Source organism: Panthera leo, chromosome A2 (assembly GCF_018350215.1).
Source record: "Panthera leo isolate Ple1 chromosome A2, P.leo_Ple1_pat1.1, whole genome shotgun sequence".
Classification (NCBI taxonomy): Eukaryota; Metazoa; Chordata; class Mammalia; order Carnivora; family Felidae; genus Panthera; species Panthera leo.
Window position 1 is genome coordinate 31,449,383 of NC_056680.1, and position 26,857 is coordinate 31,476,239.

A 26,857-nucleotide genomic window follows, 5' to 3' on the forward strand; every position below is an offset into this window, starting at 1 on the left:
GGGCTCCGGTAGAGAACCCCTGCTCACCATCTGCAGTTCCAACGGCGTCCTAAATATTTTTCCAAATTCCTCCTGAAGTATCACCCACTATAAATTTATCACCCCGAAAGCTCTAGGAGACGGGGCACATGTTAGTGAGCGTGAAGACAAAATGGAAACGAGCACAGATTGTCAATCAGGGCAGGTTAGGTCGAGGAGGGCTCTCCGGATGACAGGACACACTTTGTTTGAAGCGAATGGCGGGAGAGGGGTGTGAGCGGCCCCAGTGACTAAAAATCCTTAAAAGTCACAACATGAACGCCCTTCCTTTCTGGCATCATCGGTCATATGTACCGTTTCTCACACTACTTCAAGAAGGTTGGGTTTTGTAGCTAGGAGGTTTTTTTTAAGATTTAAAAAAAATGTGTGATTTATTTTTGAGAGACAGAGTGAGAGAGCGGGCGGGGGGGAGGGGTAAAGGGGGAGGGAGAGAGAGAATCTCAAGCAGGCTCCACACTCGGCACAGAGCCCGATGTGGGGCTTGACCCCACAATCCTGGGATCACGACCTGAGCTGAAATCAAGAGTTGGACACTCAAGCTGACTGAGCCACCCAGGCGCTCCTCGGCGAGGAGATTTTTATGAAATTAAATGCCCATATTCAAAAACACCTCTCTAAATGGGAGGTGACTGCCATGTGCATTATATATAGTTGAAGGCATTTCTCAGAAGCAATAGAATAATAAAGAGTATCACCTGAAGGTATACTACCAACCCCGTGATCAGGGAGTAAAATGAAAGGTTCTCACAGAAATGAAAGCACATTACTCTTAACCCTAACTAGTCTTTAGCATTTTGCCTGCAGCACAGAGCATTTAATGTTCACTGTAATTTCTCTTGGTAAAAAAAGGAGTTTTCTCAAATCAGAGATGACTAACATGATATTAAACATCAGCATTTTCAGTGAAAGGCATTCAGGGTCCCAAATTGTTTTAATCTTAGAACGTTCTTAGAACATGAGAGCTTTTTAAAAAAAACCTTTAAATGTATAGAAAGTTCCATAATAGATATTAAAATATCTCATAATTTTATCTTCATTTTTATTTTCATTTTTTTTTGGGGGGGGAGGCAGATGGAGAAGGAGAGAGAATCCCAAGTGGGCTCCATGCTGTCAGCATAGAGCCTGACACGGGGCTTGATCCTACAACCATGAGATCATGATGTGAGCCGAACTCAAGAGTCCTGTGCTTAACCAACTGAGCCCCCACACGCCTGAATGATATCATACTTTTAAAATTTGATTCCATTTCTTTTGTCCAACATGATCCCTTCAAACACCTTTAAATATAGACTCATATTTTATTAGGCAAATATACAGTCCATCAAAGAGTCTGAAGAGATAATCTCTCACTCTCTGGAGAACAAATGCCCTTTCTAACTCTCTGTGTCACATAGGTTTGACTAAGTTCAGGGAATAGAGGAGACCATCCAAGGAACAGGAGAGTTATATAAGAGATGGGAATATCCTGTCACTGGACATAATTCAACCCATTTGTTGAAGAGCATTAATTGTTTTCTTGCAAAACAAATCAAAGAAAGTGGTTCTTTGTTTCCCTATAACGTTCCTTTTGGATGAGACAAGCGGCCTCCAAAAATACTGTAAGCACTCGCTTCAGAATTGGTGAATTGAACCAAGACTCCAGTTTCCACAACTGCCTGTTTTCTTGGTCCTACAGACAATTTTCTCCACATCTGAAAATCATAGAATGATGTTTCACGGTCTTAGAGAAGAGTCTACCTAAGCAGGGAACCCAAAATAGCTTAACTTCAGAATTTCAGGGCCCAATGTCGCAGAAAGCAATGTGAACAAAAGAGAGATGGGTCTCTTAGAAGTTGCTGGAAATGAGGTTAGCAAGAAAATGAAACAAGCTCACAGATGTATCTAGGTGTGAAAATTCACTGCTCAAACACTGGCAGCAGAGCGATGATGTCAAAGATTCTCAGTCACCCACCACCTCATTTGACTTTTCAGACAAACTCAATCAAACACTCTCATTTTTCTGAAGCCTACTCTTTAATAACACAATCTGCACTGAAGCAGAAGAAAATAAAGATAGAACCTTAGCCTGTAAGCTGAGAGACAATGGTTTTATTTCTTCCTGCTAATATCTCAGCACAGAACTCCCTTAAGTTCTCATGGAGATCATTTTCTGTGAATGTTGCTGTTCTAAAACATTTTCTTCCTAGTAAGAATTAGGACAGAGATCACAAAAATGAAGTGCCTGTAGGGCTTGGGAAGGTAACATCAAAGGCTGAAATGGACTGGGCGATCCGGAGAGATCCAACTGTCTAAGAAGAATGGCCAGCATCCAGCTCAGGCTTGGCCGGCACCAATCCTTGCAGGGATGAGATGCCAGATCCTCAATTCTTTAAGATACAACTATGAACTTTTACATTAAAACTCCTCATTTTTAAGGATTAGTCACTAATGCAAAATTTTAAAGAATACTTTGCTAACTGAGCCAATCCTGCCAGTGTGCTTGACTTCGGGTGCCAATTTGTGACCTCATATATTAGAAGACAATGAGAAATGGCTCATCAAAGAGATGTTATCCGTGTCTAACTCGGGAGTCACCTGGGAATTCTTGGGTCTTTCTTAATCATAAAGAACTTTTTCCAGAAGCGTTATCGCGCAGAGATTTCCTGACTTCACATTTTAGGGGTATTTTAAGCTTGAAAACATTCTGTCAGACATAGAGAAGATCACTAGAGGATGAATTTTCTGTGTCAGAGGGAAAAAGAGGGGTGCACAGCTCAGAGCTCATCAAAGTATCCAGCTAAAAAGAGGGGACTTCTAAGCCAACATGAGTCTGTGGAAGAGAAAACGCCAACTATAGAAATACAAAGCAGAGGCTGTACATCACTGAGAAAAACACAGTGAAACAGAGAGAAACAGAGTTCATCTAATCAAGCCAATAATATTTACAGCCTGTAGGAAGTGCCAAATATTTCAGGAAATGCCAATGTCTTTCTTTGCAAAGCAAGGCCAAACTTAGTATTTAAACACAGCATATATCACTGGGAAGAATAAGGCAAATCCCTATTTCCTCCCTCTCCTTTAACAAAGAATCTTAGAGATTCATGGCCGATGTAGAAATCCCTTCCACCCTTCAAAAATCAAGTTTCCTTCTCTAACGTTTTAAAGCCACTGTTCCTGAGAAGTTTCTAGTCAGTCTTCTGTTGACAGTTAACAATGGCAATCCAGAATGAATTAACAGTGGCCCACGCAGGACTCAGTTCCCACCGGGGCCCCCGAAGCCGTTCAACCCATGGAGCCCCAACCACTTCTCTGAATCAGCAAAGTTAACTCTTCCCTCTGAACTGGAATGAGGAAGGACGGGCGGCCCAAACCACAACTGCCCCCCCCACCCCCGCCCCTGCCCAATCAAGAATGGTACCTGTTCAGGCTTCAGCCCTGGTGGGATCCAGGCGTACTCCTCCAAGGCGCAGCCTGAGTCGTCGTCTGAGGTCGAGTTCCTCTGGAAGTCAAACATGAGTTTGCTGACAGTTTTCTCCATCTCTAGGGGCATCACTGTCACCATGTGCTCCTCCTGAGGGCACTTGCAGTGCAAGCAGATCTTCCTGTAAGCAGCAAAGGCGGTAGGTGAGAAGGAAGGCAAAAGAAACCATTTTCAACTGGCTGCTAGTCACCAGCCCTTGGATCCCAAACCATAAACACATTCCTTGGCAACTGGCTCTTGGCAAGAGCCTCTAAAGCAGCGTTCCACAGCACGCCTGTCTTTGGAAAAGGTGTGGCAGTACACATGTGGAAACGTCATGGAAGGTCAGAGGCCGCCAGGTAAGCAGGATGACAATGTTCAAACTTGGACTTCAACCTTTCTTCTAAATCAATATCCAAAAAGCCATGCCAAAGTATCTTTTACTAGACAGAGCACTGGACATGGATGGCGGCAAATATGCTTGGCTGTAGTAGTAATTAAGTAGACGTAATATATGCTGACCAGAAATATTACCTGTGGATGTAACAAATATTGACAACACACCATTTTTATAAAAGCTTCCTAGAAGCTTGGAAAATGGAAGCGGTTATAGAAAGAACTGCAGGTGAGATTTTTTTTGATGAAAAAGAGCGAAAATATGTTTTTCCCACGAAATAAATCTGGCCCCAAGATCTCATGGGAAAGACATTGTCACCTGTACTAAATATCCCCATGGGTTTGAAATTCTCATCAGAAACCCAAATCTCTATGGTTTTTTTAATATGCAGTACAAGAGGATCATGCATGTGAGTTATGTCAAAAGGTAGCAGCCGAAGATAAAAATCTGGCCCCAAAGTTGAAGATTTCTCTTTTAAGGTTACCCTCTGTTCTTTTCCATGCTTACAAAAATGATGAAGCAGTAAAAAGGTTGATATCAGCAACACAAAAGCATTTCTAGCTTCCAATGATAAAAAAGAGGGGAAAAAAATGGGAGGAATAAAATTTTAAGAAAATAAGCCGTTCTATGTGGTACTCAGATCTTTATGATTAGTTTCAGTAACATCATATCCGGGCAATGAGAGAGCCCAGAATCCTAATCCCCACGTGTGCCTAATTTTTTTGACAATAGCTTTCTTCAGATCTAATTCCCCTACCATGAAGTTCACCATTTTAAAGGGTACAAATCACTGGCTTTTAGTATATTCATAGCTTTGTGAAACCATCACCACGATTTAATGTTAGATCATTTTCATTATCCCCAAAGAAACCCAGGGCACATGAGTAGTGACTTTCCACATTCCCTTCCCTCCTGTCCCTGACAACCACTAATCTATTTTCTATCTCCAGGGCTTTGCCTATCCTGGAGATCCCACACAAATGGAATCATGCAATACGTAGTCTTTTGAAACTGGCTTCTTTCACACAGCATGAGATGTTCAAGGTGAATCCATGTTGTAGCATGTACCAGTCTTTCCTTCCCTTTTATTGTATTATAATATTCCATAGTGTGGATATGTTACACTCTGTTTATTCATTCATCAGTTGGACATTCTGGCTGTTTCCACTTTTTTACTTTCGTGAATAACACTGCTCTAAATGTTTATATACAAGTATTTTTGTGTGAACATATGTTTTCAATTCTCTTGGGTATATATCCAGCAGAATTACTAGGTGATATGGTAACTTTACGTGTAACATTTTGAGGAACTGTCAAACTGTTCTTTAAAAATATCAGTGCCATCGTCCATTCCCACCAAGAACGAATGAGCGCTTTATTTTCTCCACATCCTTGCCACACACGCTATTATCTTTCTGTTGGTGCCATCCCAGTGGGTGTGGAGTGGCATCTTATTGTGGTTTTGGTTTGTATTTTCTTAATAGCTAATGATATTGAGCATCTTTTTACGCGCTTATTATAAATCTACTTTGGAGAACGTTCAAACTTTTAGCCCATTTTAAAAACGGTTATTTTCTGTTTATTGCTGAATTATAAGCATTTTTTAGATATATTTCTGAATACAAGTCCTTTATCAGAAATACGATTTGGAGAAATATTCTCGTACTCTGTGGGTGGTCTTCACTTTCGTGATGATGCCCACTGATGCACACATTTCTTATTATGAGGAACTCCCATTTATTTCTTTTTCTGCTGTTGTGCTTTTGGTATCATACCTAAGAAACCACTGTGTGACTCAAAGTTGTAAGGATTTACTCCTATATTTTCATCAAGGAGTTTTATGGCTTTGGCTCTTATATTTGGGTCTATGAGCCATTATGAGTTAATTTTCATGCATGGCGTGAGGTAGGAGTCCAACTTCATAGTTGTGTGGATATTGAACTGTCCCAGCACCATTTGATAAAAAGTCCATTCTTTCTCCATTGGACTGTCTGGTCAAAAAGCAAGTGATCATAAATATAAGGGTTTATTTCTGGACTTTCAATTCTATTCCACTGACCTATGTACTTTATGTCAGCATTACTCTGTCTCGATTGCTGTAGTTTTGCAGGTTTTGAAATTGTGAATATAATCCGCCAACTTTGTCCTTCTTTCAAAACACTGTGTTGGCTCTCCTGAGTCCCTGACATTTGCATCATGGAATATGAATTTTAGGATTATCCCGCCATTTTGTGCAAAAAAAAATCCAGCTGGGATTTCAATAGAGATTGCAATGAGTCTAGAGATCAACTTGGAGAATACTGCTATCTTGACAATATGAGATCTAACCCATGAACAAAATATGTCTTTCTATTTATTCCAGCCTATTTTAATTTTTTTCAATGCTATTTTTTGCTTTTTAGTTACAAGTCCTGCACATTTTTTGTAAAGCTTATCCTTAAGTATTTTATTCTGTTTGGTGCTATTGTAAATGGAACTGTTTGCTTACTTTCATTTTCAGATTGTTAGTAGATAGAAACACCAACGGTACTTGTCAATTCATTTTGCACCATACAATCTTGTTGAACTCATTTTTTTTTAACATTTTTTTTTTAACGTTTACTTACTTTTGAGACAGAGAGAGACAGAGCTTGAACGGGGGAGGGTCAGAGAGAGAGGGAGACACAGAATCTGAAACAGGCTCCGGGCTCTGAGCTGTCAGCACAGAGCCCGATGCGGGGCTCAAACTCACAGACCACAAGATCATGACCTGAGCCCAAGTCGGGCGCTTAACCGACTGAGCCACCCAGGCACCCCTCATTTTTTGTAGTTTTAAGAGCATGGCGTGTGTGTACGTGTGTGTATTTTCTTAGATTTCCTACATATGAGATCATGTCATCTGCAAAGAGAGATAGTTTTATTCTTTCTTTTCCAATCTGATACCTTTTATATCTTTGTCTTGCCTTACTGCTGTGGCTAGAACCTCCAGTACAATGGTCCACAGAAGTGGCAAGGGCAGACATCTTTGTCTTGATCTAAAGGAAAAGCATCCCATCTTTCACCATCAAGTAGTAGTGAGCTGTGGGTTTTTTGCAGATGCCACTTCTCAAGTTGAAGAAGACTCATTCTACACCAGTTTTTTGGGTGCCTTTTTTTTTAATCACAAAAGGGGGTTGGGTTTTGTCAACTGTTTTTTTCCATCTATTAAGATGATCGGTTGGTTTTTGTCCTTACTCTATTAACGTCTTTTGCCTGAATTTTGACACCAAAGTGTACTCAAGAAACAAAATCAGTTTAGTTCAGCCAAGTCAGGCTTGTCAGATTCTCCCACCTCCTGCTCTTCATCCGACTGAAAATATACACAGACAGAATGTACATTTGGATCTGGTTTGCATCTCGAAACTCAAAGAGGTTCCTTCCAAACCCTGGCTGCTACTTTTAAAAATAGTCAGAGCCCATTTTAAGTAACTCTTTAATTAACCGGCTACTGTAAAGAAGTCAAGGGTGTCAGGAAGTGGTCAGGGATTTTTCCCTCCAAATATTTTTATACCAGTTAATGACTTAAAGAAAAAAAAAAATCAGTGGGCTTAAGCAAATTTAGGAAGCTCTTTGGTGACTAACAGTTTATACTAGAAGGCCATACTTTAAAAACAAGATGTAGAGGAATTTTTATCAAATTCAGTCTCCAGAATATTCATCAGAGCAAGTCATGTATCCAGTGGTGCAAGGAAGAGCACAATGTTTAATGTCTGATGGACATAATCCAAAGAACGCAAGCCCCAGGAGAAGAAAAAAGACAAGAAGAAAACAAAACACGGAATTACAGAACCAGATCCAGAATGAATCTCACGGAGTAGAACGATCAACAGAACAGAGTGAGGGCAGAGGGCTAAAGGTCTATTTAGTCAACAACTATCCAAGCCCCTATCATGTGCGATGCTAAGCGCTATGGGAAAGGTGAAGCAGCATGAAGGTGATCAGAATTAGGGAAGGTGCATACATGTGCAGAATGCACAGCATTTGCCTAACTTATACCTTACACCCAGAAATCCAGATTAACACGCCATTCCTCCAACAAAGAAATTATCATCCCCACTTTCTAGAGAAGAAAACAAAGGCCCAGAGAGATCAAGCAATATGTTCAAAGTAAACTCTAAATGGTGAGCAGAACAGAGACTCAGAGTAGGATCTATGTGACCCCTGAACCCAAACAATTAACTATAGAAGCCATGCCTGATCCCAACCACAAGTACCTTTGTGCCCTCGAATAACAAACACATTCAGAAAAAGCAAAATCAAAGAGGAAGGAAAACAAAAATGGTAAACAGAAACCATGAGGATCTCATGTATTTTCCCTGCTAGCTGCCTCCCTTCTACTTCTCATTTATAATTAACAGGCACTCCTGTGGCAAGGCATTTTTATTTGCAAAGAATTTTCCGTCTTTGAGGGATGCCATGACAGCCTTTGGAAAGACTAATTGAATAACCCCTGTTTACAAATAGGGAATCCAAGGCTCAGATGCTCAGACAGGAGCGGAGGGTCAGAGATAGGCCACGAGGATTTCTCTTGATCCTCGGGTCTCTCTCTCCCTCTTGGCAAAATGTACACAGCAACACCCAACAGCTCTCTCTTTCGACACACTGATTAAAGCTTTTCAGGAGTGTGTGGGGGAAATAAATGATTCGACTTAAAAAAAAAAAAAAAGACATTTATGAAAATAGAACCTGCTAGTATAGCAGGATTTCATTAAAAAAAAAAATAAAAAGACCAACCATATAAAGCACACATTGGTTTCATTCTGTCAGAGCTGACATTTTACCTGCACATAATTGGGTTTGTGAATGACAGGTTTCCAAGGAAGAAGGCAGGATCCCGGGAGCAGTGATCCCGCATTCCCCTTCCTTCCCTCCCTCTGCCCAGCAAAATCCCCTGCAACCCCCTACCCAAAAGTTGCAGCTATTAATGCATTTGCCTCCACATTCAGGAGCCATGATCTGCTCTTGCACACAACACTGGTGGCCAGGTGGAGGCTCTCTTTTTAACTATCTCAAAGTATTCTTGTCATCTGCGCCCATGACCACAGCATTTGAAGAGTAACTAATTTATGCTAATTAACTTACATACCATGAGGTGGTGCCGTGGAAGGATTCATTATAAATGGCCTGGGTGTGTGTGCGTGTTGGGGGTTGGGGGGGGGGGTGGATGTCTCATCTTGGAAATGTTGACAGGTTATTTACAACACTGAACCCTGGAACCACAATGTCTTGCTTTGTGTGAGAGGTGATAAGATGAAGGCAAAAAGGGATCCTCCTTTAGAATGTGATTCTGACAAGTTCACGTCCTAAATGGCAGGATTCTAGATTCCGATGTCACTGTAAACATCATTAAGTCCTTTAAAAAAAAAAAAATCTTTCTCTCCTTCCCCCTCCCCCTCCCTTTTTTTTAATGAGAGGAAAATAATTTTCACAGAAGAACTCCTATGTGAAAACAGAGTTGCCCAAGGTGATGTGAGGGAAGGAGGCAGACCTCTCTCAAGCTCAACCTGCTTTCCACACTCCAGGCATTTTGGTCCTAAGGTCCCAAGGGTCCAAAGACACAAGTTTGGAAACCAGCATACATCCCTTGATGGCTCAAGGTCATTCCCAGCACTTAGCAAGACGTGAATGAGCTGCTCAATATTTTAATAGATGATGGAAAGACAAAAAACAAAAACAAAAACAAAAAAACCAAGCTCCTCACGGCTTTCAAAAGACAAACAATTCCTAATCGTGAAACTCTATCAATAATTGTTCTACTCATGGGAAACTGTAAATCCGGTTGCCAAGACATGACACGGAGATGCTTACAGAGGAGTGGGGTCACCCAGAGACCCAGATCTGAGAGATCTGAGACCAGAGCCCAGGAGAGCAATTCTGCCAGCGTCCCAGATGCACGCTTGGAGGACACTCTCTGCGCTGGCCTCCAGGTAGAAGGGAACACCAGCGTCAGGGTGTGTGTTTTACCAACATCCTGGTAAAACAGGTCTCAGGAGCCCTGGGCAACGTCCATTTTTAAAACTGCTCCAGGGAACCTATGCTGACCCCTCCCTACTGCCGTGTCTTAGACTCTGACATCACTGAGCCCACCTGGCACTCAGCTGGGCACCCGGGGGGGCTTGCGTGTAAAAGGGTGCTGGACATGAGCCACCAGAGGGGTGTCTCACTTCAGCCCCACCATCTGTCCCATATGGGTCCCAAGTTTGTGGCCATATCAGGTCCAGGTCATTTTCAGGCAAAGGATCCAAGGGCAGACTGCTTAAAGGGCAACAAAGCCCCAACACACGGTAAATGACTGATGAGGAACACCCAACACTGGATATGTGGTAATGTGGCAATGCCTCAGGCAGCCGAGATCAGGTGTGGGAGAATACACTTTTGTTAAAGACAAAAGGGATAAAATAACCCAAAGTCTTCCATAGCTTTTTGCTACAGAACGAATGTGTCCTCGCTGTGTCTGTTCTCCCATGACTCCCGCTCATTGTAGACAAAAACAAAACAAAACAAAACAAAACTCTTTTTATTCTTAATAAGAGGAAAAGGGGAACCCTTTTTCTCCTTATTATAAAGTCACTGCTTCCTTATCCTTAAAAAAAAAAAAAGTAACACAGTTGATGTAGAAAAGAATCAGGAATTGCAGATAAGCAAGAAGAAAAATATTTCAAAACACTCACAATCCCAGGGATAATCACTGTTAAACAGAAACAGCTGTTGGTCGTCTTTTTCTTTCGTGTTAAGAAACTGGAGACCAGATTTTATTCTCTGTGTCCGCCATCAGCAAGTACCAAGAGACAAGACTGGCCTGGAATGACAAGGCATGAGCCAGAACACCCACACACGTACACACAATCCTCTCAGCAAACAGAAGAGCATTATTCAATCCAGATAAGTGGGTTTGTTCTGAGCGGTGCCCTGTAACAGGATTAGAGAACTTATTTACGTAGCATGGAAGATGCCAGCAATGTGGGAACTGCATATGTATTTATGGGCATCACAGAGTTAAGTTAGGTCCGTCAGATAAAAAAACATCTGAAAACCAGATTTCAACAGCTATCGACTTTCAATTTTCTGTGCAAGTGGGGAGAGATGGGGCATGGGTAATTTAAAACCACTAAGCCTTGGCTCTGAATTGAGTCTTTGTACATCAGTCACATACTCTCAATGCTGCGGCAACTTCCATCGCTTCAAAACCACCTGGAGGACCCACCCTGGGCAGGACGGACTCAGGAGGAGCTGGGCAGGAGCTCGACTTTCTCAGTCTGCTCGGCTGCCCAGTTTCTTCAAGTTTCCCATGACAGCATCAGCTTCTCACACACATGCAAAGCACGAGCCTAAAAGGAGGCGAACGTTGTTCTGAGTTCACTGTCCCGTGGGGACACCTCTCTTGGGTGTTGCTGGGAGGTAAGGAAGCATGTCGGGAGAAGAGAGCTTTTACTCTCCCCAAGTCGACCAGTAAAGAGACAGTGGGTATCAGCAGAAAAGGCGCTGCCATGCTGTGCTTCAAGCAACTCAGTAAGAACCGCAGGTGGGGTCTGCCTGCCCGAAGGTACGGTTGAGCTAATCCTGTTGCGAGTAAAGCAGACTGTCAAAGCTGAGCTGTGACACAGAACGCCAGCTATTGCCCTGCAGCGGCCACACAATGGTATAACCCGCACGTGGGGTTTCTGTTCCCACCTTCCCCATCCTTCAGGAAACACACGTGGAGGGTCAGAATGGCAGAAATGAAGGCAGGCAAGAGATCCGTACGTGGTGGATGGCCTGAGGAAGTGAGGATATTCCAGGAGGTAAACTACCCCCAAAGGACAGTTCTGACCGCCAGGGGCTGGGCTCCTGCCTCTCCACTCTGACATGTGCTTTGAGACCGGAGGATGCCAGGAAAGGGTGAACACACACGGTGGCTGCATTTCCACCACGAGTATCATTGCTCACATTTACAGAGGATGTAAAATGTTCGTATTATTTAAAAAAAAATTTAATGTTTATTTATTTTTGAGAGGGACAAAGTGTACATGTGTGCATGAGGGCAGGGGAGGGGCAGAGAGAGAGAGGGAGAGAGAATCCCAAGCAGGTCTGTGCTGTCAGCACAGAGCCTGACGTGGGGCTCAAACCCAGGAACCATGAGATCATGATCGGAGCTGAAGTTGGTCACTCAACCGACAGAGCCACCGAGGCACCTCTCGTATCATTTTTGTATCGTTTATCTCGTTTGCTCATTCTCAGCAGTCTTGTCGAGTTAGCCTTTTAATCCACTGACCAGAACCAAAAATCCAGGCTGTAAACTCACCCATGACTTCACTGAAGTTGGACAGATTAGAACCTAAGTCATCTGACTCCAAGAAGAGTGATCTTTCTAGCACCTCGTTGTAGGCAGCATGGCGAAATCTTCCTTCTTTTTTTCCCCACACATCCTGCCCGCCATCTGTCCGTTCATACATCCATATCAGTCCGTCCATCCAACCTTCCCACCAGGCAAGCAGACCAGAATGAGGTCTGCAGTACGCAGGGCACAGTACGAAGATACTGGGCACAGAGCAGCTTTGAAGACATGTAATAGCTTTAACCTCACGGAGCTTAGGGTCCAGGGAGGCAGACAGACAACAGGCAGGTGAACAAAGAGGTAAACCCGCCATGTGTAGATTGCGGTAAGTGTCACGATGGAAACAAACAGGGACGTGAGGAAGAGAGGGGTTGAGGATGGGTCAGGACGTCTGAGCGGGGCTCAGAAGACAGAATGTGAGGCAGCTCCGAGAGAACCCAGGGGGAGAGTTCTGCAGGCGGAGAAAAGCAAGCACAAAGGCCATGATGAGGGTGAGGGTGCTCAAGAAGCCCTCCTTCCCCCATTGCTGTCTGCAGCCGTTGACAGCGACCAAACCGGATGAGCGGCTGCCGGTCTCAGAGCTCAGGCACAGATGTGAAATTCAGAGGATGGCACCACCTAAGTGGGTGCAGTCAAGTCCCTCTGTTCGCCCTCATTCCCTTCCCCTGGAAATTCCTGTGTCTTCCTGCCTCCATAGCCAGACACTAGCGTAGCCTGACTGGCTCCTTAACTCTGTCCCCGGAGCCACGATGCTTTGCTTTCCCCCTGTTTTGGCGAACACTCAGGCTGAACGAAGGACCCAGGCATGAACCCTGACACTCGCCGTGTCTGGAAGCAAGATTTCTAGCTCAGTGAGAAAGGAAGAATGGTTTCCTAATAAACACGGAAGCTACAGGGCGAGACTGTGACAGGGCCAGCTGGGTACGAGGCTGGTACGTGCTCAGAGCCAAGGCCATGCCGCCTGGCTCCCTCCAACGCCCTGCCCTCTGCCCGGGCTCCAGCGGCTCTGGCCATCTGCACTAAGAGGAGCTGCTCTCTGCCAGGCACTGCCGGACTTGGTAGAGGGCAATTTTCAGCCGCAGCGACTTCCTCTTGTAATATGTCAATTCATATTTCCACGAGCAAATATATGGAGCACTCTCCTCTGAATTAATCTTGTAATTTCTGACACATTCCCTTTTACTTATTTATTTTTTTTAAATTTTTAATGTTTTATTTATTTTTTGAGAGTGAGAGACAGAGAGAGAGAGAGAGAGAGAGAGAGAGAGAGAGAGAGGGAGGGGGAGGGGGAGGGGCAGACAGAGAGGGAGACAGAATCCGAGGCAGGTCCCAGGATCTGAGCTGTCACCAAAGAGCCCGACGCGGGGCTTGAACCCAAGAACTGTGACTTCATGACCTGAGCTGAAGTCAGATGCTTAACTGACTGAGCCACCTAGGTGCCCCTGAGCCATTCCCTTTTAAAAATAAGCCCTTTGGATGGCCATAGAAAAACTTATTGTGAACATGTCTTACCATACTTTGGTTTAGGGGTATGATGTCCCAGTAACTGAGGGACAATGTCTGAGATCAGCTTTCCCCAGAATCAGATTCTCAGGAGGTATCTCAGCACAAACAATTATGGGGGGACGATCCCCAGGAAAGTCCTAACAGGAAAATGGGAAAGGGAATTGGCGAAGGGAAACATGCCAAAGTAAGGTGAGGTCACAAGCAGCTGCGGCTTTGGACAAGTGCGACTCATTTCGGTCGAGGAGCTAGGGAAGATGGTTTAAAGCCTTCCTTGGAAATGTTCCACGGGAGAGTCCAAGAGGCAGAGGTGCTTATCCACCAATTACCAACAGTCATTGGGTAAGGACCCCTCCTGGGGCCCTTTGGCTCACCCACAGGCCAGACAGGAAGGCTGCGGTTCTTGCTACAGCGGGAACCATGGGTCACAGTAAACCGGGCTGGTGAGTGCCAAGGGGGGACAAGGAGACACCAAAAACGTCTGCTGCAGGCAGCTTCATTTATTAAACAATAATTCCCTGAACATCTACATACTATACATCCCGATAGGTGTTGTGAGGGATTAAGGCAAGCCAACAAACGAAAACAAAAAACACCCACAAGAGTCCCTTTGACTGGGACACAAAGATATGCTCACAAAGAGCTGAACCGTATGCATCAAAGTGCAGAGTTCTTTGCGGGGATAGTGAGGAGAATGTCCTTGTTTCCAGGAGGTACAGGCTGAAATATGATGAGGTAAAGGATGACATTTGTAATTTATTTTCACATGGTTAAGCAAAAATATTCATACTATACATATGCACATGTTGGGGAAAGAGAGAAAAAGTAGCAAATGTGGCAAAATGTTAACAGAGACATCTAGAAGAATGTACGGAAGTTCACTGTACTATCTTTTAACAACTACGCAACACTGCAGTTTTTCAAAATAGTAAGTTTCAAAACAAACCAACTAGAAAGTCACTGTCTGTGACTTTGCTGTAGGTCAGTTATTAACAGAAAACCTACCATGTGCCAGGCACCGTGCGACAGAAAGCTCCTAGTTACCGAGAGGTCAGGGAGGGCTTCCTTGAAGAAGCTGGATTTAAAGGTTGCCGACTAGGAGGTTGCTAAGCAAAGAGAGAAGGAAGGAATAGTCTCGACAGGTGAATAAAAGGCATGGAGGTGGGAGAGAACAAGTGTCATCGAGGTATGGAGAGGACTCAGAGGTGGCCGCAACAGGGCAGCTAGAGAATTACGCGCACAATCCTTGGCAAGGCGTTTTAACTTCATTGTAAAAATGTTCCCTGGCCGGTGAGGAATCTGCCCAGCAAACACACAGCTAGCTAATTCAACATCATAATGAGTACACACAGTGAGCCCTCAGAGGAGAAAGCTTGGCCATGGATGGTGTCTCCATGGCAACAGTGCTACCTGCACATCACTGCATCCCCAGGAAAGGCTATGGGTATCTCGAGGAGCTCTGATTTCCTTATCTGCCTGTCAGACTTGCTACCCTGCAAAGAATAAACCAAGGTAGAGCGGAACAGTTACTCTTTCTGGAAAAAATTCTTCAGCTTCACTTTGTCCACATGCTAACTGTGGTTTTATGACACGTATGTTTTGCTTCATTGGTCATTTAGGAGAGCAAGTTCCAAGAGAATTTCCTTTCCCAGTGAGTCCTTCAGGAGAACAGTTTGTGAGGAAATCACTGCAAATGAATTCTCACACGCACCTTCAGACTTCATGGCAAGGACTGGAAGGCTCCAGAAAATATCTCTTTGTGTGTCTTCCCCTTCCATGCTATCTGCTGAAGTACTTGTTTAGTTTCTACCTCCCCTGTAGAAGAAGTTGGCTGATCTCAGGAAGACAAGATCTGAGAATGAAATATTGCCGAAGTACTTAAAGTCAGTGCATGGTGCAATGGCTTAAGACCTTAGAATCTGGAGGCACAATGACTTGGGTTCAAACTTGCCGGTGGGATTAAAAAATGAATACATACAGCACACTTTGTATCGTGAAGCCTGACTATGTATGTGCCAGTATATCACACCCTATGCTATGCAGAGGGATTTAAAATAAAGTAGTCATGGTCCCTGTTCCCTGGAAGTCGATCTAGACCCTACTCATGTATTCCAGTGAGGACAGAAGAGAGATCAATGGAAACCAGACGGGGAGCAAACAAGTCATCTCTACAAGTCTTTATTAAACACCTACTATATACTTAAAGCTGTGCTGGACTGAGCAAGGTAACTTGATTACTGTCCTCACCAAAGGATTACTTATCTTTAGCATGCTTTTAATATTTCAAGGTCATGCAAGTGACTTTCTTTTCTTACCAGGATACATTGAGGTAGAACAGGTTATAGGTGAAATTATTGACCCCAGGGACTAATCAAGCACTTTAGAGCTTACCATGCATTTTCAATTTAGGTGACTCTTTAAATTACCTTTCTGAACCTCTACAACGTTAGTCAGAATAGCATGGGCTATTATTGCCCTTTTATAAAAAAAAAAGAGAAGCTCAGAGAAGCCATGTACTATGGGTGTTACTGCTAAGTGTTGGGGTGTCTAGAACCCCAAATAATTTTTTTCCTGAGCCAGGGGAACAAGAGTCCATTTGGTTCCATTTCTAGGGTATGATTTCCCCAACTTTTCTATTTAAGAAAGTACTTTCTGATTGTATGCTGGGATCTATGCTAAGCACCTTCCATATATTCCTTATTCAATCCTCAAAGCACAGTCTGAGATGGAAATTATTGTTATCCTCATTTTACAGATGGGAAAACCAAGGCTCAGAGAGTACCTGAAACTTACTCACGCTTCCACAGCCAGGAGATGATGAAAATGGAAATGCAAACATAGATCCGTTGGACTCCAGAGCCCTTCACCAAACACCTGAATGCCTTTTTGATGCCCTTTCAGACTGACTGCACTGGTCCCCTAATCCATGTAAAACAAGTTGTGCTTTTCTCCCTGTTCACATAGAGGCCCCCAAATCACTGGCAAGTCATAGGAAATTCTTAAGTGGCTGCTTATTAATAACATTTTCAGTTTATATTAGGCTGCCTTTCATCCAGGGGAACTCAGCCAGCTGCATACACAGAGAACCACTGAAATCCAGCCATTTCTGGTATGGCTATGGGCCAGCTGGCAACAGCATCCCTCAGGGGCTTGGCTTGTGGGGATTCTGGCAATGGTCACACCCTTCAAAACTTGACAGGGGCCCTTTAATATCCGTGCTGAAGGGCTTGAGGCAGAAACTTCCCAGAAATCCATGTTCCTCAGTGAATGGGGCCAAAGGCTCAAGACAACCCCAGCAGATTTGGGAAACAAGAACATCAAGAAATTGGGTGTTTACCAAATACCGATGCTGGAAGTAAAGCCCCGCGATTCAGATTGAGTTAGACACAATAGGGAAAGACTTTATTTTCAGGAGAGACCTGGCTTCAGTCAAGTCCAGGGGAAAAAACAAAACAAAACTAATTTCTCAGGGTTTCCCACAGGGGGGCGAGGCAAAAATGGCAAGATGCTGACTTTCCTTCTATGGAAGCTGGATCTATGGAACGGTTTTTGTGGTTTTGTTCGGAGCCACAACTAGTTTCCTCATTCTGCAGCAGCAAGAGGACTGAGGGAAGTCCACAGAAAGAAAATAACATTTCCTAGTTTCATATTTTATTGGAAAGAAGCCCTTGATGAATTGAATTCACATGGTCTACAGGAGTAAGGGTTGGAAAATACTTAAGAATTGGTTGTATTCAGATTGTAACAAGGTGATGGGTGAAGGATGTATGCCCCCTCGACGTACCCCCAAGTCTACAGGAAATAGCCACGCCCACACACTTTTGGCCTAGTTGTTACCATGAACAACGGTCCAGACTGTGGACTTCCTTGGTGGATGGGTTGAGTCTCAGTCATCTCTTCACTAGCTCTTGTCACTATTCTAGCCTTTACTCTCCTGCCAATTCACCAGGACCTCCTTCCTGGGCTATTGTAACAGCCTACTTCTAATTCCCTGCTTCCAGCCCTACCTTCTAGAATCTATCTTCTACCAGCTGTTTGTTTTTAAAACGAGGGAGATAATACTCAGCTCTCCTGCTTCAACTGCTGGCTTCCCAATGCAATGAGAATCCTGGCCCATAAGGTCCAGTATAATCTGCCCCCTTCCTCTCTCTCCAACTTCACTTTGTCCTACTCTCCATATTGTCTACTGTGTTCCAGCCACGTTGACCTTTAATGTGTCTTCTGAACTTGCCAAGACCATCCTTCTCTGAGGATCTTTGTGGTGGCTATTCCTCTGCCTGGAACATCATTCCCTCAGCTCTTAATGAGTTGGCCTACTCTTTACCAGTCACGTCACTCAAGGTCACCTCTGATAAGGACCCTACAGAAAAAAGCCCTCTTCTCCTTCTCATTCACTGACTGTTCTATTATCCTTCAATTTTTTTTTTTTAACATTTGTCACTATCAGAAACTGTCTTACGTGTCCATGTGTTCATGATAATTTTCCTACTCCAATGTAACTTCCACAAAGTCAAGGAGCTTATCTTGTGTCAAGAACAGTAAGCAGTCGATAGGTACAGTTCTTTAAAATTTTGAATCCCTAATGCCCAGCCCAGAATCTAGCTTGGCAGCTCTCAACTAGAAGGCTCTGAACCCTTCACGGGCATGCAAACCAGATGTGATCGCTGTGTAAAGTTTTCTTTTCTTTACACTTATTTTTTTGCAATAACTGAAAATGTATATTGTTACAAGGATGCCATAAGTGTAGACTGTGAGTCTGCTACACTCACGATCGGTAGGAGATCATCAAAACCATACCAAAGACAGACTGCCTTTTTCCTGGATTAAATGAAAGTATTCAAAGAGGAAGGCAAAGGTGGAGAAGAGTATATTTATTGTCAAGAATGAATGAGAACCGTACCATAGCTAGAGTGTAATGTAATTCTGTGAAGTGCGTTGCAGAATGTCTAGTGTTTGGAAGGACACCTTGGATATACTGAAAGACTGAAAACCTCTGACTGAACCCAAAGCAAATATTCAAAAAATTGTTCAACTGTCAAACGAACACACAAAGGTCTCTGCAACACCTAGGAAACAAATACCGCCTTGGCCTTGGGACCTACGACAGCAGACCTCAGTTCACCCATCTGCAGAAGGAAAGAGAACCAGGTAATTCTCCTGGTTGCACAGAGTTTAACATTAGCTCCTGGGCAGTCACGCAGAGAAGTGTTGTGCTTTCACACAGAGTGGGAGGATATAGTTTTTTTCAGTCCCACAGTAACCTTTAGAGATCTTCCTGGATGAGGTTACAACCATCTACCATCTACCATCCAGTTAATCTTTGGGGTTACTTTGTCATTAGGAATCTGATGAAAGTGGAGATCCTGTCCCTTAAAAAAAAAACATAGACGTGTTCACAGAAATTTCTGCATTTAATTTCAAAAAGTTCATTAATCTTTGCTGGTCCTTTGGTGCTCGTGGATTCCAAGTTAAAAACACCTGGTCAAGCGTAAAAGAACTTCTCTGATATTCCCCATAGGGCCAGAGACAGTGCCTTGTATCTTGCAGATGTTCTACTTCTCACTCTCTTTAAAAAAAAAAAAAAAAGAGCAAATGATATCATAGTTACCACTCAGGAAGCTGAACCTTAGCAAGTCAATGGTGCAGCATTTAAAACAACGTTTAAGCCTGCAAGGGCAGACCGTGGTGGTGTTTAGGCAGCAGGTCAGGCCCCTGAAATGAGACGACAAAGTGCAGGGAAGGCAGGTTGAAGCTAGTCTGATCAGTCAAGCCCAGCACTTAAGCTGCTTTCCACCTATTCTCCTTTCAGAAGCCATTCGAGCAGGAACCTGAGCTCCTTCACCAGGAGAGGAATATGTGAATGCTTTGCATTTTCACACCACTTCCTAATGAGGCAGGTGTTTCAGAGGGGCCCAAGCAGCACAGAAAGCATGAGGGGCGGGTGGGGGCTCACTGTTCCAGTTGGTGGCAAGCATCGAGGCCAGACAGGCTTTCCAGGTGACTTCTGAGACGATAAACTCAAATGCAAGGAGTAGACTTCAACCGTAATTGAACTCCTGAACCGTGACGGATAAGCTATCAGGGAAGGGCTGGAACGCAGGGCCGGGCAGTGGCTGGGCCAAAAGCAGCCATTCCAGATGCACTGACCACCTAACCAGTGGCTCAACTGTCCAGTGGACATCTATGGAAAACAGTTCATTGTTAAGTGGGTCTTCCCCCGGGAGCATCACAGCCGGAAAGCTGGATAAAGACCGCACACCGCGGGCGATGGGAAGTGACAGGAACCTGAAGAAGCCTCACCAAATTAATCAGAACAACAGGATGCATGTATCCCAGGGAAACAAGAAAAAAAACCCTGTTAAAGCTTCAATTCACGGACAATTCAACTAATACAAACTTCCAAAAGGGTAGACGTTGAGGGTAGGTTAAATCTCTTGGGCCAACTCCAAGGGATGGGCACAGGCTGCCTGGTGTGCTGTGTTGAGAAAGACTCTGAGGTTTTGCTGGGGGGTGACAAGGAGAGCGAAGTATTTCATCAGTGGGGTCTGTAATGCACAGGGAGCCGGGCCTGGTGATACACGTACCAGGGATTTGCCACACGAATTCTACGGTCAGGATGCTTCTGAGAATGGAGTTCAAACATGAAAACACATTCAAATAACTTTCCCCACTGAAGAAGATTTCCTCTATCCATCAAATAGAAGCTTCTGGGGGGAATAACAAGGAGGAGTGAGGGAAGAAAGCAGACGTCTGCTTATCCTGCCAGATCAAAGCCTGGTGTCCAGTGAGGTGACAGATATCATAGCCAGAGAAAGCTCACAATCAATCTCTTATGACTTCCACTGGAAGAACAAATTCCCTGGAATTCATGTTCAGGATCATAGTTTGCACGCCTGCCATGTCTTAAATCACAAGGAACCCTCAAATGGGTAACCCTGCTCTTCCTATTAAGGCAGAAAGGCGATTGGGTATATTGTCCTAAAATAAGACTGAACACCAACTTGGATTTAATTCCAAAAAACCAAAACCTCAGGAAACCAGAACCTTGCTTTCTCTGAATATCCCTCTTAGGTAATAAGAGGGGGCTAGTTGAACTACCCAAGACAACAGTGCAAACACATATGCTTTTCAAAACTTCACAAAGCATTTGACTTTAATTCATATAAACTGGAACATTTTTTTTTACTTAAGACAAATACAACCTCATCTGGAAAACACCTCACTGACTTCTTATAATTTCAGGTGCCCTGACTATTTAAATGGGCATACCAGAGAAATAAATACATCTAATAAATTTAATAAACACATTTAATATGTTTAATCATTAAGTGTATTTGTTTCTATGGTATGTTTGTGTACACACACACGCGCGCGCACACACAAGTAAGTTCCAATATCTTTCACATCCCTACAAGTTGCCAAAGTTCCAGAGTCAGATGGTATAAATGCAAATCCCAGCTTGACCATCTACTAGCCGTGGACCTTGGACAAGTTATGTGACCTCTCTGTGCTTAGCTTCTGTAGAATACAGATGATAACAGAGTATTATCATGAGTATTAAATAAGATACAGCACATACAATTGTGAGCACAATGCTTGGCACACAATAAGTAGTCATGAAATGTTATTAATTATTTTTATGACTCTGTAGGAGAATCTCTGCAGGAGCTAAGTGATTTCTTTGAGGTGTACTCAAATAAGGAATGATATAATTAGGATTAGAACCTGGGATTTCTGGGGGTGCCTGTGTGGCTCAGTTGGTCAAGTGTCTGACTTCGGTTCAGGTCATGATCTCATGGCTCATGGGTTCGAGCCCCGCGTCGGGCTCTGTGCTGACAGCTCAACACCTGGAGCCTGCTTCAGATTCTTGCGTCTCCCTCTCTCTGTGCCCCTCCCCCACTCATGCTCTCCTTCTCTCTCTCAAAAACAAACATTAAAAACAAATTTAGAAAGAACCCACGATTTCTGAATTGGGGTCAATTTTCTTTCCTGTGGAACACTCTGTTATAAAAATGGCTAAGAAGGCACACCATTGGCATCACCAGGAACCGTGTTAAAAATCCTGACTCTGGGGGGTGCCAGTAGGTTGAGCGTCCGACTTCAGCTCAGGTCATGATCTGGCAGCTTGTGAGTTCGAGCCTCGCATCGGGCTCTGCGCTGACAGCTCAGAGCCTAGAGCCTGGAGCCTGCTTTGGATTCTGTGTCTCCGTCTCCCTCTCTCTCTCTCTCTCTCTCTGCCCCACCCCTGCTCATGCTGTCTCTGTCTCTCAAAAATCAAAGAACATTAAAAGATAACAATTTAAAAATCCTGACTCTGGGAGCGCCTGGGTGGCTCAGCCGGTTAAACATCTGACTCTCGATTTCAGCTCAGGTCACGATCTCACAGTTTGTGAGATCGAGCCCCGCGTCGGGCTCTGCGCTGACAACACAGAGCCTGCTGGGGATTCTACATGCTCGCATGCAGGTTTAATTAAGTAATTAAGTAGGTAATTGATTAAATAAATAAATTTAAAATGAAAAGAAAATCCTTTAGGGAAAACAATGCTGAGTCTGAATTTTAGCAACGCCCCAAGATGCATACACATTCAGCCGGAGCAACCTCACTGTCTGGCCCTCTGCAGGATGCCTGCGTAGGTGACAGCCCTGGAGGACTTCTAGGAGTGAATGAGCAGCCCCAACACAGGGCAGGATCATGCGGACCCGCTTCACTAGCGTGAGGCCTCCAAAGGTCAGATGTGCCTCCAGGAAACTCCAGGTCACTCTCTGGAGGGCCGCCGCTTCTCATCTTGCAGCACATATCCACAGTCCAGAGGGTCAGGTCCTGATATAAAACCTGACCTTCAAGTTCTCTGTGCCAGAGCAACCGACGGTGCAAATCACATGCCTCCACCGACGAGGTGGAGTTTCGTTCGGAAAGTTCACACTCATCAAGGTCAGTGCTGGAAGAGAACTTATAGATTATTTGATTCAGGACCTCCCTTTTAGGGATGAAAGAACGGAAGCTCAGAAAGGGAAACACATATATTCTAGTTAGAACCTGATGTGCCTGCAACTGGGGATCAAAAGCTAACAAGGTTGGCCCCTGTCTACACTCCAACTGGGTTTGCCCATGTTTGCCTACAATTTCAGCACAGCAGAATTTCCCACGCTGCCTCTGGTCCAACAAAGGGCTGCTTCCACTGGCCTTTAGCTTTTACTCCTCATCTCAGTATGTCTTAACTGACTTTCCAACCAACCTCCCTTCTATTCTAAAAGCCACATTCAAAACGGTGTTCTGTTTTAGTCTCTTCATGGTTGCTTCTCATCTTATCATAAGATTAACTGAAAGGATTTTAATTTGAGAGCTAAATAATGAAATGTTTCTCAAATGAGGGATCCACAGAAGTGATCTAGAAGACAAAGAAAAAACACGTGCAGCGTATATTATGGCAGGAAGTGTAAGCAGGTCCCAAAATAATGGACGTTACTTAGGCTTTGGACGATGATTATCTTGGGTTTGAATCCCAATTTTACTCTTTACTGTCTGTGTAACCTTGGGCAAGTTACTTAACTTCTAGGAGTCTTGGTTTCTTTTCTAGGAAACAGAGCTAATAATACCTAGCTGCATAATTGCTGCAAGAATTAATAAGGCAAGGTATGTAAAGCATCTTATATGTCAGCTAGTCCACAGTAGGTGCTCTATCTATGACAGTTATTGCTTTTTCTACATATTCACATAAACGCTAACACACAGACTAGAGACAGATACACAGACACCCAAAACATTCTTACACGTACGCTAACGGCTACTCTGAAAACCTATCTGACCCTGTGACCACAGAAAGTATGGTTGTTTCTCAGCTGAGTTCTGGAACTTTCCTGAACAAGCATCTCTGAGGACTCACAAGTGATGAATGGATGCCAAGAAAAGAGTTGGAAAAATGGCATCCTGCCCAGCTGAAATGAAATGCTAAGAATTCCTGCCCTAGTTACTTTTAACCCTGGATGGGGCCGGATCACATTTGTAAGGTTTGATTTTACGAAGCCCAGAAGGGGTGGGCACTCTGGGGCCAGGGACGCTCCTGGAGTGAGCGATATGGAGGCTACTCAAGTCAGACATCCATCATGAGGCACAGAGAGTGCCATACTGTCAAAGGTACCAAGCTGGGCTCCAACCCTGTGCCATATTCCAAGGAGTAAATGATGCCTGCAATCCCTCCGGTGCCTCGGGATGCTTTACATACAGGAGCTCAAATCTAGGACCAGCAAGAAGGGGGATACCAGAAATCGCTATTTTTCTTTCCTCCTACGGGTTCACTCTGCTGTTCTGAGCGAGCACGACTCTGGTAACACTTCCCCACACGAGGCCAGCCCTGACTTCCTTGAGGCCCCCACTTCCAACTAGTGATGTTTCCGGATTCTGTGCCCCCTCCAGGGTCATATCTCCTCATAAAAGTCTCAATCAATCAAGTCTCAACCAACTTGATTTTGACAGACTTTACAGCCACACATGTGCTGGAAGTTTACCATCTATACCCGCCATGGAAAGGCAGGTTCATGTTGTACTTGAAAACGTGCTCTTTTTAAATAATGCATTTTTCAGAATGGTCCGTGGTGCTTTGGTGGAAAACACATGCTGTGCTTAGCCACCAGTAGGGCTTGAGGATTTAAAATGGCTGCACTATGAATTCTATAGGACAGATGGGGAGAGGAATTTCTAGCTGAAGGAGAACAGAGGCTCCTGCCTTTGAGTTGCAACTTCACCCACGGGGAACCTTCAGCTTTACACTTTTATGGTGGATTGGAGACCGCTCTGATATTCTCTCAGCTGCTTCTGCATTCTGGCTGCTTCCCTCCTCCCCTCCTCCTAACCCTTCCTCTAGCCACCCCCCCCCCACCCCTTTCCTTGCTTCTTTCTCCCTCTGCCTTGTCCCCAGGGAAATAACAAAATGAGCAAGCCCCAGGCTTCAGACTCGGAACAAAGAGCTGCTCAAACAACAGGCCCAAGAAAAAAGAAAACCAAGTCTCCAAACTCAACTGACCAAGTCCGCAGTGAGGGCTTACCTTGTTGGAAACTCAGTGTGATCTTATCCAACATTTTCTCTCCTGCATCATTCAAACACACACACACACACACACGCACACACAATTATAAAAACATGAACATTTCATTAAAAATCTTTACAGGTTGGGACAAGAGCAAAGCGGCAAGTGCCAGTCATGAACATGAGTGAGGCAAACGCTTTCCCAGGGCCTAGCCCCAAAGCTTCTTAGTTTGTGACAGTTCACGGTCACCAGGACCTGGCTGATGTTTTAAATAAAACCATCAGGGAGAGAGGGAAGAGGGAATGATTTTTGAAGGGCCTTCAGACACAAAAGAAAAGTCCTCGGCCAAACGAAAGCCACAATTCCGTCTGAGGGACAGAACATTGTCGCTGGCGTGTGTTCGAAAACAACCGAGGGGAGAGAAGACCATGTCTTCAGGCTTCTGAAGACAGCCATTTCTGCTAATCCGCACCTGGCAGTGCAGTGGGGTGCTGAAAAGCTCCACTCCAACTCAGACCCTTCGGAACTGATGTGTGTAGAAGCAGCATTATACTAGGCACCAACATTTGTCACTGCTGTGTCGTTTAAGGTAAGGTGTTTTCCCTCTGTGGCCTTCAGTTTCCTCCATCAAATGAGCACGTAAGCTACTACCTCTTGCCGCTCCCAGGTTTGGATTTAGTGGGAAATATGAATGTTACTGGTACCAGCAAGAAATAAAGTCCCAACACCTAGTAGGTACCAAGAATTGGGCAAGGACAGCACAGCCACCATTTCACAGCCAGTGAGCTCAGGAGAATTGATTTCCTATTTTTACACGAGGAAACCAAAGTTCAGAGTGGTCAGGCAATGCTCTCAACACCACACACACCATCAGGAGATGTAAGGGAAATGGGCTGTTATCAAGACATAAATAGAATTCTCTCTGCAAATGCAACTTGACTAAAAAAACAAAAGAAACCAAGAGTGACCAGCTTCCAATTCTGAGTCTCCTGAGATTCCTCTGGCTCCTTTAATCATTCTCCATTTGTCTTTCAAACCCCCACACTGGAGCTCCATTTAACATAAATTTAAAAGATGTTCAGAAGATGGGGCGCCTGGGTGGCTCAGTCGGTTAAGCGTCCGACTTCAGCTCAGGTCACGATCTCACGGTCCGTGAGTTCGAGCCCCGCGTCAGGCTCTGGGCTGATGGCTCAGAGCCTGGAGCCTGCTTCCGGTTCTGTGTCTCCCTCTCTCTCTGCCCCTCCCCGTTCATGCTCTGTCTCTCTCTGTCTCAAAAATAAATAAAACGTTAAAAAAAAAAAAAATTTAAAAGATGTTCAGAAGAGAGGCTAGAAACAGCTGTCAAACTGTGCGACTACACTCACAAGTCTGGAAGAGACCTATTGTGTCCGCGGAGACCAGACAAGGGCAGGATGGCCTATTCCTTTCCCCTCACGGCACACCTCCACACTGGAGACACCCATATGGTGAGATATATTCAGCCCTGGAACTTCTGAGGACCCAACCAGCAGCTGAAGCCCATAGCCAAAGGCCTCTCAAGATGGAAAAAAAAAAAAAAGCGAAGTGTCTGCACTGAAAAGAAGAAAGAAGAGGACCGCCTCTCACAGGCAAAGTTGGAACTGAAGAGAAACGCGCACAGAAATCCAGAAATACGTCAATTCCAATTTGGATCCCACAGCTTTCTGCATGTGACTTGTCAGCTGCCCAAACAGGAGACCTTCTTTAAGCATGCCTGAGCACCAGCTAGTGCTAAATGATTTTCATTGTACCATCCGGCCACTTTGAGTTCCGCAAAATCCGGCAGCCCTGGATGGCACCCCTTATTCTGTCAATTACCATCAGTAGGGTGGAAAGTTTCCTTGAGTGGGAACGGAGGTGGACATTACAGGAACTCGAGAGGACACCTTTTCTGCTAGCAACACCCCTTTGCAGACAAATGGGTGGAAACATATTGCCTTTCCAGTGGACCGTTTTGTTTTTAGCAACGATGCTTATAATAATAAGGATAAAAAGGCAACAGTGGCGGCAGTAATGGCTAACGTTTACTGAACATTTGCCACGTGGCGAGCACCGTGCTGGGTGCTTTTTCTGTCATCTCAGTAAATCCGTATACCTGCCACAC

General features: G+C 44.3%; 1 protein-coding gene across 3 annotated transcripts in view; it reads right to left on the reverse strand.

Annotated features, from left to right (window-relative positions):
• The window catches only part of PRICKLE2 (prickle planar cell polarity protein 2), a 321,553-nt gene that overhangs the window by 85,114 nt on the left and 209,582 nt on the right, over positions 1-26,857 (reverse strand). For all 3 annotated transcript variants that reach the window (XM_042929904.1, XM_042929903.1, XM_042929905.1), the window contains one exon: positions 3,437-3,620. In XM_042929904.1, coding sequence (XP_042785838.1) covers positions 3,437-3,620 — 184 coding nt within the window. The remainder of the gene's footprint in view (positions 1-3,436; positions 3,621-26,857) is intronic.